At 49.3% G+C, this 14,350-nt stretch overlaps 1 protein-coding gene across 1 annotated transcript in view; it reads right to left on the reverse strand.

Moving 5' to 3' along the window:
- Positions 1 to 72: 72 nt before the first annotated feature.
- The window catches only part of GPC1 (glypican 1), a 201,381-nt gene continuing 187,103 nt past the window's right edge, over positions 73 to 14,350 (reverse strand). The window contains exons 4-9 of the mRNA XM_009996739.1: positions 9,848 to 10,013; positions 5,678 to 5,808; positions 2,437 to 2,556; positions 2,207 to 2,340; positions 879 to 1,054; positions 73 to 406 (exon numbers count right to left, since the gene is read on the reverse strand). Of these exons, the coding sequence (XP_009995041.1) occupies positions 192 to 406; positions 879 to 1,054; positions 2,207 to 2,340; positions 2,437 to 2,556; positions 5,678 to 5,808; positions 9,848 to 10,013 (942 nt within the window). The 3' untranslated portion in view covers positions 73 to 191. The remainder of the gene's footprint in view (positions 407 to 878; positions 1,055 to 2,206; positions 2,341 to 2,436; positions 2,557 to 5,677; positions 5,809 to 9,847; positions 10,014 to 14,350) is intronic.

Genomic DNA, 14,350 nt, shown 5'->3' on the forward strand with positions numbered 1-14,350 from the left:
AACAGCTTGAGCACTGCCAGAAATAGCAAACAACTTAAACCTTTTTCTCCTTCCGACCTTTTTTTTTTTTCCCTTTTCTTTTCCTTTTTTTTTTTTTGCCAAGGTGAATTAAATATGTCCTTTTGTTGGTTGGTTGATTTTGGCAAAGTGAAGCCCTCGGCCGCAGTCTCTTTCCTGGCTGTGCGAGTGAGTTACCGCCACAACTGCTGCGTGGCAGTGAAAGCCACCAAAAGGAGGAGGAAGGCAGAAGGCAAAGATGTGCTGCTGGCCCCATTGATGCCGTGTCCAGACTGCTTAGGAATAGCGTGTGTTTCTGGCCGCCTGGTGCTGGGGCTCTTAGAAAGTCTTTTGCCACAGACATCATCAGGACAGCTGTCACCACTCCCAGAGCCACTCATGTCGTCACCTGCTCAGAGACAAACATGGGGTGAGCCACCAGCCACTCTTCATTTGGTGGGCAATGTCCCTGCCTTCCCTGTACTGTAACTCTAGGAAGCTCTGGCCACCAGCTCTACCCTGGCCACCTCCTCCTCTCTACATGCCCCCCTCTCTGGGATGCAAGCTCATACCTGATCTCTAGCTGCCTTTAACCACTTGCTGCTGCAGCAGCTGGAAACCTCTGGAACAGATGGGAGCAGTGGCCCTGTCAGCTGGGCTCGGATTAGAGAGAGTATCTGAGGTTTCAGCAGGGTGCTGAGAGCAACACAGCCTCCAGCCACCCTGCAGCAAGTTGGCTGCATTCAAACAGACTCTCTGCAGCTGAGCCAAGAGGCAGGAGGACAACCCCCTTTTGCCCTCAGGGCACAGCTGCGGTGTTGCACGGATCCCACTGAGCCCCCCTCACCCACCATGGACCCCTCCAGTCCCGCTGAACTCACTTGCGTCTTGGAAATCCACGTCATTCCCGATGTTTGCGTTTCCCAGCCGGTTTGTCATGATCTTTAGCTGCATGATTTGCTGGCGAATGGTCATATCTGGCTTGGTGATGTCCACCTCCACCTCTGGGTTGTTAATCTGATTAGCTAAGCCATCCCCCATCACTTCAGGCAGGTAACTGCAAAGGAAGGCAACAAGTTTAGATGCCTCCCCCAGCTAAGCTCACCTCTCCCGTCACAGACCCCAGTGATAATCCAGCCTCTTTGAACCCCAGAGAAGCTGCCATCTGTGGCACTGGCTTGTTGAACAGCCTCCATGTTCTGGTGTTTGCTGGGAAGCAGCCAGCTTTAGGGATGGCTAAGCCATGCTATCATGGCCAGACCCTATCAGAGCCCAGGGCTCAACCTGAGGCCACCTCAGCTTGCAGGAGGTGGCTGGTGGCCTTGTAGTTTCACTGTCCTGGCACAGGAATGGGTTTCCTGCAGGAAAGGCTGTGTGAAGGGCTGGGGGTTGCTCTCAGGCTGGTACCTGTGGAGCCAAAATGACACTTTACCCACTATGGAAAAGCTCTGTCCATCTGAGAGGCTGAGAAGCACCTTCATCCCTGCCCCAGTTAAACCGTGACACTGGGATGGGCTGAATGCCCCCAACTTGGTACAACCAGACAGGCCCTCAGAGAACCTCCAGTTAACTGGGAGCAGCCACAGCTGTCCTGCTCCCTTGGGCAGTGCCCCAGCCCATCTGCCCCTGCAGACCTGTGGCACTGCCAGCAAGGACCTGAAACACATCATAAATGAAGGTGCTGCCTCTGGGCTGGCAGAGACCAGCCGAGAAATGCTGTGGAGGAACAGAGCAAGGTGCAAGCTCAGCAGCTGCCCACCTGCCCTCACAGCCATCCCATAACCATCAGCCTTGGATGGGAGGTGTTTCTGTCACCTTGGATCCTGCCCTCATGAGGGAACAGTATCTTAGAGCAGGAATGGATGGAAAGACAGACATGCAATCCTAAGCAACAACTCTGGAGTTACTGAGGCCTTTCTGCCTTCTGAGTGCATGTGGAATTACAAAATTGCTTCATTACTACAAAAGCACACAATTATTTCAGGTGAATGCATTTTGATGCATAATCCCTCCAAAACACAACAAAATGAAACAGGCTTAACATTCCCAGGTTTTTCAGGAAATGCAGCATTTCTGTGGACAGGGACAGACCTTTTGGCTCAGTCTGAGCAAGTAGGGCTGGCTGAGATTACCTGTAAATGCCTTTTACCAAAGCCTCCTTTCTCTCACCCAGAATGGTGCTATCCTGGCACCCTGACCCTCTCCATACCTGCCCTTGGTCATCCCATTCCAACACTTGTCATCCAGTGCCGAGCTGGCCATTACTTTTTTGCTGCACAGGCTGCCAGGCAGAGTAATCCAGTAAGTCTTGAGAGCTGTCAGATTCCCTTTAGCATCTAAAACCTGTAAAGAAAGAGGGTGCTTAGGGCCAGGAAAGCTCTGGGGTGTCCCAGGGCTCCCCAGGCAGGCAGGGGGAAGGAGTTTCAGGGGCAAACTCACCAGCATTTCCAGTGCTTGCGCAGAGGATTTTGCTTCCAAAGTTACCTTCCCTCGCCTTTTCTTGTCCTCACTGCTGGACCTTTGTGTGCTGATTTTGGGATTTCCACAGCCTTGGAAAACCTGAAAAGCAATAAAAACTCTCTACCCCATGTTTTGATACTATTTCTTTAATGAAGTAGCATCCCACAGCTACAGGATTTTTTTTTCTTCTACGCTATGTTCATCTTTCCTACCTGCAAGATCTCTGAGATTCAGGCTTAGTTTCTGGTCAGGTTATTCTTGTGTCAGGATGTGTTCTCAGCACCCTGTAACCAGCTTTGGTTACCACTACCAAGCAAAACGTTCAGCACTAACACAAAATTAGCACATTTTCTGACAAGTCACCAATGTTGATACTATTTCTAGCAATTTTTTCTGTTCCTTTCACAACTGAAAAATAAAGTTTTGTGAAGAACAAAACAGGAGTTGCTCACACTCACTACACCAGTGGTGTGGGCTTTAAGATTGCAGAGCATGTGAGCTTTCTTGAGTTGAACAGACCGAGGTGGGACTACCCCAATGACTGTTGCAATTGGCATCCACTCTCAGCAAATAAATGCTCTCTCCAATCAGGGGAATGCAAAGACAGTAGATGTGTCACAATCTGTCAGGTCAGATGTTTCAGAGGCTAATGAGGAAGCCAAACTAATTCAACCCCTAACTTTGGATATCTCTCTTTGTCCTAATTACCTGCCCAGGTGTCCATTGTAGCCAAAAGAAAGCAGAAACACTTTGAAGGTATAAACCCTCAGACTTTACCTTCAGGAGGAGGCAAAAGCTGCCCTGGAAGCTCCCATTTCTCCCAGTCTCTGCATGACCAGTCCAGGCAGTAACATGTCTGCTGCAGATAGCCAGTATTCAGACAACTGAGCCTTGTGTGGCTGGTGGAAGGAGTACTCTGCTCCAAGAGCCAGATTTAATAAAGTGTCAAAGGTCAGAAGGGCTTCTGCACTGTCAGTTCGATTTGGGAAGCATTAGCCTTTACACAGAGAGCAACTTGATTTGAAAAATTGGCCTCCATCTTGTGGCTGCCAGGGTGCTGTGCTGTCAGAGCTATCGATGAATTTGACTTTGCCCCGTGTCCCCTTCAAGCAGAGCCATGAAGGCCTCAGACAGGAGCCCTGACAGAGCATGTGCCAGCTGCTCAGTGTCACTGCATTCTGACAGCCAGCAGCAAAGTCCTGATCTAGACAAGAGTCCCTTTCGTGATAGTGGGTCTCACCCGTGTGCCTGAGGGGCACTCAGCCTAGAATGCCCCCTCCTGGGGTGCACTGTCCTGCTGCACAGATGGATCCAAGGACTCTGGCAGTCCAGCACCAAGCCCATTTGTTCATCTGCCTCCTCTGCTCCACGAAAAAAGCCTCACCCTGAAAACTGCATATGGAGAATTTTCAACTTTGTTCTACCGAAATAAAACCAACTTGGTTTCACTGGTCTATCTTGCTTACTGGCCTATTTCCGTTAGCAGGAGACTATTCTTTTAGAAGGTAAAAGCCCTGGGAAGGTGTCCAGGACAGTGGTTCTTGTAGCACCTCCACCAAAGCACATCAAAGCAATCCTCTTATCAGCCCAAGGGCTTTAGGTGAGCAGTGCCCATTACTGATGAACAGAACACATGTCCTGCAGACTGAGGTGACTAATAAGGAGAAAATCCTGCATAAGGAGAAAAACTTGACATTTGCAGTCTTTGATGGCTCCTGCTGCCTGAAATCCATCAGAGAGCCACAGGGAGTGAGGGAGAGTGTGAGGGAACAGGGAAATGCCCTGTGGTGCACTGAACACAGGGCTCAGTACCAGAAGTGTTTGTTTTTTCCCCAGCTCCCAGAAGAACCCATGATGGATGGTGTCACTGGGTCCAAGAGCAGCTTCTGGCCCTTCTCACAGGTAACATGCCCTGGTAGTGTCTGAAGGCCTCAGATGCAGCCTGAGCCTGCTGCCCTCAGGCCTGAGAGAGAAGACCCCCCAGACTGGCCTGGGTGAGTCCTGAGCTCCTCAGACAGTGATGTCCTTTACCTGATCACTTTGCCCTGCTTGAAACCAGAGCTTAGAGCTGCAGCCCTTTGCTGCTGACCTCTGCCACCAGTGCCACCAGCAAGACTGCCACATTCACCTGCTCACCAGATCATACAGAAAAGCTTACCAAACTGTTTGGTTGCTCCAGTCGAACATAAATTAAGACTATTTAATCCTTTGCATTTTACCAGATTTACTACATGCCCCTCAGAAACACCTTTCTTTGCAGATGGTCCCGTGTTTTCCCACACCATGGGACTGCTTTTATGTGGACAACCTCAGCCTCACCTATCAAGGGAAGAAAGAATATGGCCTTTCATGTCAGAAAAGAAACCCAAAGGAGCACGTGGATGCATGTTGCTGTCCTAGTGCTTTGACATGTGCCACTGAATTCCTAGTTGGCTAAGTTAAGACTTGCCCCATTCCTTTCATCTGCATCTCTGCTCTAACTGTGGAATAGCTGCAAGACCTGGGGGAATGTCTGGGCAAAAAGCAGAAGCCCTGGAGGGCTGTTTTTGTTCTCAAAGTTTCTCTTGCCTGCAGCTACAGAGGTTAAGTGACTGTGGTTATGTGGATAATACATTAAAAATAGAAGTCCAATAGAAGAGAGCTTCCTAAGACTCCTTGGAAGACAGGTAAGCATCAGGAGAGCCTGTTTGATACTCTCCAGATGGACTGCCAGATTGCAACTCTATCCCACAGACACAACCTGACAGCCCAGTGTTTCTACTGCAGAACGTCACCCCAAGGCAGGTTAAAGCAGCTGCCTTCTGTCATCTAGAGCCTGTGCACTTTTTGTAGATGCCTCAGCTCAGCCAAAACACTTCAGGGCTCTCCAAACACTGAGACACAGCCGACAGCAAGCAGCACCATGCCCCCCCTGGTCACTGCATATGCAGTCCCGCTTCGTGTCTCTGTACCTACAGGAGGCTGGCTAGATAATGCTTGGGAGGCATATTTGGAAACACTTGAGAAGGTTTTGCCTGTGTAAGATGGGTCATTTCCTCCCTTAAAAGAGTAATCATTATCTCTCATTTGATCATAATGATGTCTCACTAAAGAGAGGTCATTAAAAGATCCTATGATTCCTCAACTCCCTTAGCTCAGTTGAACAGTGAGCACAAAAACCATCTGGTCCTGGCAGTTCCACATGGTGTGTCCTCAGCCAGGCCCAGGCACACACTCTTACCTTCGCTGTGATGGAATCTTTGTTCTCTTGCAAGTTAGAAATAGCTTCAGCGATTCTCATGTGGATGGTCCCTATGACAGTGTCTACATTGTACGCTCCATCAATCCGATCAGCAACTACCATCAGGGAATCTAGGAAAACAAAACAGACATCTCATCAGATTCTGTACAGACCAAGTTAAAAAAGATCATGCTCATGCCAGATGGGAAAAACTATTGGTCCCTTGGCAGGGTTTTTGGGATACATCTCTCCATTTTCACTACTGCCCAAGAGTATGTTCCTTTTCCTCTGGCCTGGGACAGCTGTGCCTTCCCAGGACATCAGCCAAGTCACCCTCAGTGGCAGAGGAACAGTGGTCACCTCCTCCAAATGGCAACTGCAACCTGTATTCACTAAGTCACCCACATTTCCTGGGGTGCCACAGAAAGTAAAATCGGAAAATTAGTGCAGAAATACTAAGTAATGCATAGAAATAATTGTCCCTGACCCTCCTAACTCATTGCACGTCTTCGGCAAAGCCCTGCAGTGAGCAGAAAGTGGGAGAACTGGGGTCAGTAAAGTGCCAAAGGCACTGGATATGGGCAATAGTTTGTGTGGCAGTGAAGGAGTGAGAAAAGGAGTAACTCTTCTCACCAACACCTCTGGAAGACAAAATGTGAACAGTGAGGGAAATGTCAGGCTACATGGGCAGAGAAGCAGGCCACAATGCCCACAATTAAACTGGCAAACAGGACAGGGAGTGACTGAAGGAGACCTCTTGCTCTCAGCTCCTCTTATCTTGGATCTCAGATGGCCCCTTTGTGGTCTGTGTTCTCCAGGGGACACCAGAAACCTACTGGCAGGACAAGGGATCTGTTGGAGCACTGGAGTGGCCCAGCTCATCTGAAACAAAGTGCTTCGTGTTCCTATGGCCTTGCCACATGGAAGGAAACAAGTGCAATGGCTTCATGTTGGTTATTCTCTAAACAAAGAGGGTCAAATCTTAGGGTTTAGGTTGGAGACCTATACCATCTGAAATGGAGTTATTCATTAGGAGTGATTAATTCTTCTGTCTTAAATCCTGGTATCACCAGGATACGACCTACAACACCCACCAGTCTGGCAGGAGACTGTCACAGCAGATGGTGTGATGTTGCAGAAAAGCTTATTCAGCACAAGTTGGTACTGCCAACATAATTAATGAGCAATGAACCCACCAGGTCAATTACACCCAGCAGTTCAACAGAGCATCGATAAAACATGTCCTCCACCCTACACCATGTGCATGTCACCCAGGATACTGCCTTAAAGGACTGACACTTCTCTTTCAGCCACACAGAAAATTTCCTTTGAGCAGGAGTCCAGCCAGCTGGGGTACAACCATGGACCACTGCCATTTCAAACTTGCTAAGAAAGTGCTCAGCCCCTCACCTGGGCAAGCCAGGACTCACCAGAAAGACTCCAGATTACACTGATGAGGTCTAAGTGAGTTCTGTGAAGAAGCGCCAGGTCCACAGTGTAGTGTGTTAGTAATTGATTCTGAGCCTACTGTTGTCAATTGACAACATGCTCAAGCCTTGCAAGTATGTTCTCTCTGCTGTTCCATGATTGATCTTCAGACCCTGACTGCTCTCAGAGAATGGCCAAGCTGGGGAAAGGCTAGATGAGAGACAGCACAAACCCACAGAAGATACCAGATCATGCCCACAGGGCTCACAGTCTGAAGGCAGGTCCAGGCTGTGGAGAGCAAGGGCAATCATCAAACTACTGGGAGGGCTCAGCCCTCAGCCAGCCTGGAGCATGGATCACAAAATACTCTTTGCTCAGGTCAATAACATAGTATCTAACAACATGCAAAGTCATGGCTTGGAAACATTATGTATTTCTTTTCAGCACTTAGAAAAATAAAGAAGGTTTTGCTGGCTACCTTGAGCAAGAATGAGAATGTAAACAAAGGCCAGAGTATACAAATTAATTTGTGCTCTATTCCTGCAGCACACTCCTAAGGAGCAGCACTGATTTCTAAAGCTAAATATGCCATAACTGTGGGGAATATTTTTTTTTCCATATTTTGTGAGATAACATCTTCTGCAAAGTAAAAAGCTTGCAGTTTAACTATGCTGCCACTCAGGGGTTGTGGTGTCCTCTTCAAGACTGTATTTTCCAGACAATTTTAGCTTGCAGAGGCACTAATGTTAAGATACGGACATTTAAATCAAAGGCTGCACCCCCAAATGAGTGATAAACTATGTTTGAACCACTTACTGCAAAAATCTCCCATAATTTGACCTGCCCTAATTTGTCAAATTGAAAGAGTAACTCTGTGTTTAGTGTCAAAAAATGCTCTACAGCTACACAGAAGTTCCTGGAGAAGGGTGAAGAATGGAGGATGCCAGTGAACTGCTACCTTTGACTCCATGTCTTGCTCCAGTCCTTGATCAAATGGTGACCTGACACTAAAATGTACAAGTGCTATTTGAAAAAAGCACCAGTTTCCTCCTAGCCATCACTCCCTGACAAGAACAGTCTCTTGGGGAAGGGGAAGCCAGAATAAGTGCAAAATGCTCCCGGAATTGCCTTCCTGTCAATCAAGGAGAGCTCAACATTGACCTTGCAGGAGATGGGCAGTCATCCTGCCAGGAGAGCAGTGACAGGTAACAGTTGGCTTGCTCTGGTCAGAAAGGCCAAAGTGCCATCAAAGTCCTAGTGTAAACCCCTGGGGAAGGGAGTATTCCTCCCCCTCTTTTGCAGTAGCCTCCCAAGCCACTCTCAGGGAGAACTTCCAATTAGCCACAGTAAGCTGTGACTTGGTTTGTTAGCCCCCCGAGCCAGCAGGCAGCCAGCCAGCACACCTCCCTGAGCCAGGCACCTGCCTGGATACACCAGATCAGTACTTATTTTGCCATGTCCCTTGAGAGGCAGGTGACACTCCTTGAACTCTGGCAGGATTTTGATTGTTAACAACATCACACGTCAATCCTGAGCCAGCCTGTCGGGCTGCAGCTGGCTAGTGAGCTGGCAGTCTTGCTGTCCACGCAGTTGATGTCAAGGGAAGGGAAAAGGCCAAGTCTGAAGCTCATGCCCTCTGGTGCCTGCCTTCTGTGAGCCCAGACAAACATCAAGGCTCCCTCAGGTCTCAGATCACTCCAGGTCTAACTGTACAACCTGGGAGAAAAAGAGGAGCTGCTGGGTGATGCTCTCTGGTCACAAGGGGGAGACAGAGCTTTACCACTGCAAACAACCTCCCCTGATGGACCACAGATAGGGAGAGGACATGCGCTGCAATGTTAACACACCATTTTCTCAAAAGACCTTCATCAGCCTTAAACCATGTCCATCAACTCCATAAATCACTCTCAGCGGTAGTTCACATTTAAACAAGGAGCTGCAGACTCTGGAAAAACAGCTGAGTGACACCTGTGGTCTTCTTCAAAGAGATGCCAGTCTGACCAGGCAATGCAGAATTTCCTGCAGGAACACCTGCTTGAAGTTCTCCAGCCTGTGTTGCACAGGAGATCAGACCACACCATCACAGTGGTATTTCTGTCTTTCAACTCAGTGAAGTGGACACCACTATACACATAAAACCCCCTTTAAAATATCCATCATCTTAGCTGAGTGACAAAGCAGAAACAAAACAAGCTCTTCTTCTATTTACAACATAAGTCTAATTTTCCAGTTCTTGGCAATGCCTGTACCTTTGCCTTCCCTAAGTATTTGTTTAAGAAACCTCTGTCCATTTAGATGTATGTGATTTTGATCCCCCTGCTCTCCACCCAGGGAAACAGTTTAAGGCTTCATGCCTCTAAACCCCCTCCCAAAGTGGGCAAATGCTCCTTCTCCTGTGCTCTCATACAGATGAGGAGGCAGCTAACAGTCTAGAAGTGGCACAAACTACCACTAAGCTTCAGCACTTGGGAGGGAAGCAAGAATTACTTTAATGCAAAGTGTGGGCCATCAGAAATGAGCACAGGCAAGACGAAAGCTCTTTCCCAGACCAGCAGCATCCTTTCTAAAGGCAAAGCCCAGCAAAATGTTCTGCAACAGTTTCTATGCATCAAATCATGGACAGAGAAATTGTAGTTTACAAAAGCCTCCAACAGTCCTTTCTTTACTTGTGAAACACTGCCTCAAGAGTTCCAGAGGTGCCACATGAGGCAGCTGTGCTGCAGCAGGGGAAGGCCATCTTACCCATCAGGTACTTCCACTCGGTGTTGAGGTCCGCTTGGTTGGCCAGGCAGCCCTTCACCACGTTCAGGCAGTAGTTGTTGCACGGCTTCACGCTGGACATACCCCGGCAATGCGGGCAGTACATCAGCTTCATGATGGCACGAGTGCACTCGTGGCTGAGAGATACCTGGAGGAGACAGAGTGGGGTTAGGCATGCAGGCTGGCCAGAGGAGTATGTGGGCAAGCCACCCCTTCCCTGGGGTGGAGGACCTTGGTGTGATCTGAAAGGCAGACTGGCTTCCCAGGTGTGTGACCCTGGGAAAGCTGCTTCCCCTTTCACTGCCTCATCCTCCCTCCACCTCTCCTTGAGTGCCACCCTTGTTGGAGAGACAGGACCTCTGAGGCAGCTTACAGTTCCTCGGGCTGTGTTTGAACCCAGATTTCAGGGTTCTGGGCACCATCTCCCTTCCAGCCAGGTCTGGTGGCCACAAGGACCACCTGGGCTGTCCACTGGCTGTAAAGGTGCCTCCCACACATGGTGCACACACGCCCCTGGAGCCTCTGCAATTGGTGCCAGCACCATGCGCTTCCTGCAGGAAGAGTATGTTGTCACCACCTGGCAGACACAAGTGTCCCACCACAAACTGCATATCTGGCTTCCTGGGGGGATGCACAGGGGGAGACTGGACATGGAAAGTTCTCAGCTGTCACCTTTGGAAAGGAAAATGCTGTTGGGGGAAGACTTGAACAATTCCAGAAATATGGGCAATTGAGAGCACTTGATGGTGGGAAGTGATTGCTCTCTGAGAGCACTCCAGAAGTCACAGGCAGCTGGTGAAGTGGGACAGTACACTCCATGCCAGTAGCTCACAGGCACTGCATATGCAGCTGATGCTTTTTGCAGAGGTGACTCTGGAGGTGGCTTTACCACCTTCAGGTAAACCACCCAGGCCCCATAAGTATAGATCCAGCATAGGCCCAGAGCCTAAAGCTCACCAATGTCCTCCCAGACCATCAGCCATGGGACACTACCCCATTGACTTCCATGGGCAAGGAGCTGCCAGTGTATGCTGGGGGATGAATAACAACCCGGCAGACCTCAGCACTCCCCTGTCTTATTGCTAAAGTGTTTTCTCCTTTGTGCTCTTCTATCTTTGCTCAGATCCATTAGTAATTCCTTTGCTAGTCTTCAAAAACAATTTATAAAAATAAACATGTCTGCATTCAAGTCTCCTTTGGTAACATACTCAGCACTCACAAGTTGCTCAAAAGGGAAAAAAAAGAGATGGAAGAGGCAAAACTTGACATCGAAAAATGCCCCAGCCTCAAGCATCAATGTTGGGAACTCCTCTGACCTCTTACTACTTGTGAAGAATACTTTGCACAATGCCTTTTAAGTTTATTCTGAGACACTCCAGAAAGACTCAGTTCTGAGGTACCCTTAGGAGAGTGTGAACATGCTGAGCCCACTATCAGACACTGAGAAAAAAAATCCCTCTGCTTCCCCTCCTGAAACTGCCTGCATGGTAGCATCTTGCCCCCAGTCAGCCTCAGAAAAGAAATGCTGGTTGGTGCTGTGGCTTCATCAGGCAGGAACACATTAAAATAACCGTTTGAGAACCTTCTTCAGGACCAGGACCAGAATTTCTAGGTCTCAGAGAGAGAACCCACAGACTGCTTCCCTGCCTCATCAGCCAGGACAAGCCCCTGCGATGCCTGGGGATAAGGCAGTTGGAGGGGCCGAGCCCTGCAGGGAACACCACACAAGCCAAGGCATCACCCTGATTCCCAGTAAGGTTTCTGCCTCTTTTCTGGGACAACCCCGCAGTCGTGAGCCAGCGTTCAGCTGCTGTGTGGGTCTGCTGCCAGCAGATGGAGGCTTTGTTCCGCGGCTGCCACATGCTTCATCCCCAGGAGAAACCAGCAAAGGCATCGCTGTCTCCCGCACCAGTGATCTGAGAGGGGATGCAACAAAGCAGAGGGACAGACAGACAAAGGAATAGTTTCTTTTTCATCCCAGAGCTTAAATAACCATGACTGAATAGTGACTGAAAAGACAACAGGTAAGAACATGCTGCAGCTGAAGACCTTCAGAAACCAGAGCATTTACACAGATACCAGGAGCTGCAGCCTCTCCAGTTGAAGAGACAAGTGACAAGTCCTTCCTCAGAAAAGTATCACCAACACTCTTAGCTTTTAAGTATAGCATAAACCCAGCAACTGCACTGAAGCTACCACAGCAAGACTGCATTTAAATGAAGCTGTGACAGGCTCAGTGGGCATTTCACAAGTATTGCTGCTTGCAGAATTTCTCCCGGTGTCTGCATTTATTTTTGTGTCTTTTTCTGATAAAACAGAAAGGACCTTCACACCCTGAGTACAGCACTCCCTCACCCACTGCACGGTTGCTGAGTGGGGCCACCCTGCCCTGCCACCACGCAGGGCTGCAGGAGGGCAGCAGCAGTGGGGCCTGCTCCTCGGTGCCCACCTGCTCCATCTGGCCTCCAGCATGACCAGCAAGCACAGGCAGCTGCCAAGGCTCCCTCGGATGCAGACAGCTGCCTGCTGTCCTGAAACCCACCTCCCTCCAAGCCTTCCATGGCTGTCAAGACAGCCAGAACCATCCACATCCCCTGGCAGTGCCCCCACAGAGCAGCTGCCTCCTCCCCAGGCAGCTCTCAGAGGCTCTTGCCACCTGCCTTGGGACAGCGCATGCTGGCAGAGCACAGGGTGGCAATGGTGACTAAGGCTCAGGCTCAACTCGTAAGGGCTCAGGAGGAAAAAGTTGCTTTTGCACCTTAGCAAGGATCGTTTCTAGATCCCAGAGAGAAGCTGTGTGTGTATTGCCAGTCTGTCCCTCTGGTGAAGTGGCTTTGTCTTCTGGAGGGCAGTGGGGGGCCACACTGCCTCAGGCGAGGCAGCACCTCTGGCCCCTGCTCCCCTGCCCCAGAGCCTCTCATCTGAAGATGAGCAGGCGATACAACGCCCCCCCAGCTGCTGCTCCACTGAATCTGGCAGATGCCAAGTGTTCAACTTAATCTCTTGGCAGGAAGGATTCCTTAAGTATTAAATTTTGCAAGTGGAAAAGGCCAGACTCCACTCCCTTTCCCCAAAGAACTACTTAAACCTCTCCTGTTGGCAGCAGCACTCCTTTTTCACAGGCAGGCTGCAGAGGTGAAATTAGAACAGAGGGATGAGAGGGCAGAAAAAAGAATTTCATAGTGTTTTCTGCATGTTTTGCTTGGCCTGAGCTCAGCTCCTTGGCATTCCACCCAGCCCATGCACTTCTGCTCCATGCAGGGCAGAAGACAGTGAGGGCCTGGGGCTCCCAGAGCCTTTCCTGGCCCTGACACTGCACCATCCCTTTGGGGGACTTGCAGCATAGTAAGGAGTGGAGCCTTTCAAATATCTCTTAGCCCTTATGGATTAGTTTGCTGAAACTTCATGACCCATCCCCAGGCCCAACACCTAGGACCTCATGGAGAGCCCCTCTGGCTTCCCATCACAGATTTGCAGCAAATGGGATAGATCCATAAGCAACCTCCTCTATTCACCACAAGTGGCCTGAAAGCAGGAGCACACAAACTCCTGCAGATGGAGTGGAAGCTAATATAATTTCTTAATCTTGAAATGATCTGGTAAAGGATGTAGACAGCATATGACAATTATTGACTTCTTTAAGTACAATCAACCTAGCCCAGCTTGTGGCTGGTTCTTCTTTAAGGAAAAATGGTTCTCCTTCACCTTTAGTGGCACCTATAGTCCTTTCTTAGCTCAGTGACCTAGAAACTGCATTAAGATGTCAAAAGGAAATGCACGATACATTGGAGAAGCCATTTCCTAATGATCTGAAAATATTGCTGAGAGATATGGCTTGGAGCCAGAGCACTCCTCATTCAGTTGTCAGAGGTATAAATAAATACACCACATTATGCTCAGCCCCGTTTAAAAACACTATGTTCCTATGCGTAACAGGGACACAACAAACACAGAGGGGTTTACTAGGAATGAGTATCTGTGCTGGTTTGGTGGGATTTTTGGTAGTGGGGGAAGGGTCCCAGGGCTAGGTCCTGTAAGAAGATGAGAAGTTCCCTTGCTCCAAAACCAGCCAAGGAGCCATTAGGGAGACAAGAGATGCGCCTCTTTTATTAATATATGAAAGAAGTGAAATGAGACCTGAGCAAAGTGAGCAGTTAAGGGAGAGAAGAGCTGAGCTGGAGAGGTGCAAGGCAGTGCTTCGGTGAAGATCCCGGTGGTTTATGAGGAAGAAAGGGAAGGAAATGCCCTAGCAGAAGTTTTCCTGCAACTTACGGCTGTCCCCCTGGATTAATGGAGGAACATGGTGGAACATTCCCTCGAGGCGCCAGCAGGACTCTGACTTGCTGCTAGTGGACTCTTCATTATGCAGCTGTGGGAGTCCCGGGCCCAGGGGATGTGGCTGTTGCTGAAGCAGCCCGTGATTCTGTGAGCAACCCATGCTGGAGCAGCTCCAACTTTGTGGGAAGGACTCATGAAGGAGAGGTT

Source organism: Chaetura pelagica, unplaced genomic scaffold, assembly GCF_000747805.2.
Source record: "Chaetura pelagica isolate M959 unplaced genomic scaffold, ChaPel_1.0 scaffold264, whole genome shotgun sequence".
NCBI classification, from domain to species: domain Eukaryota; kingdom Metazoa; phylum Chordata; class Aves; order Apodiformes; family Apodidae; genus Chaetura; species Chaetura pelagica.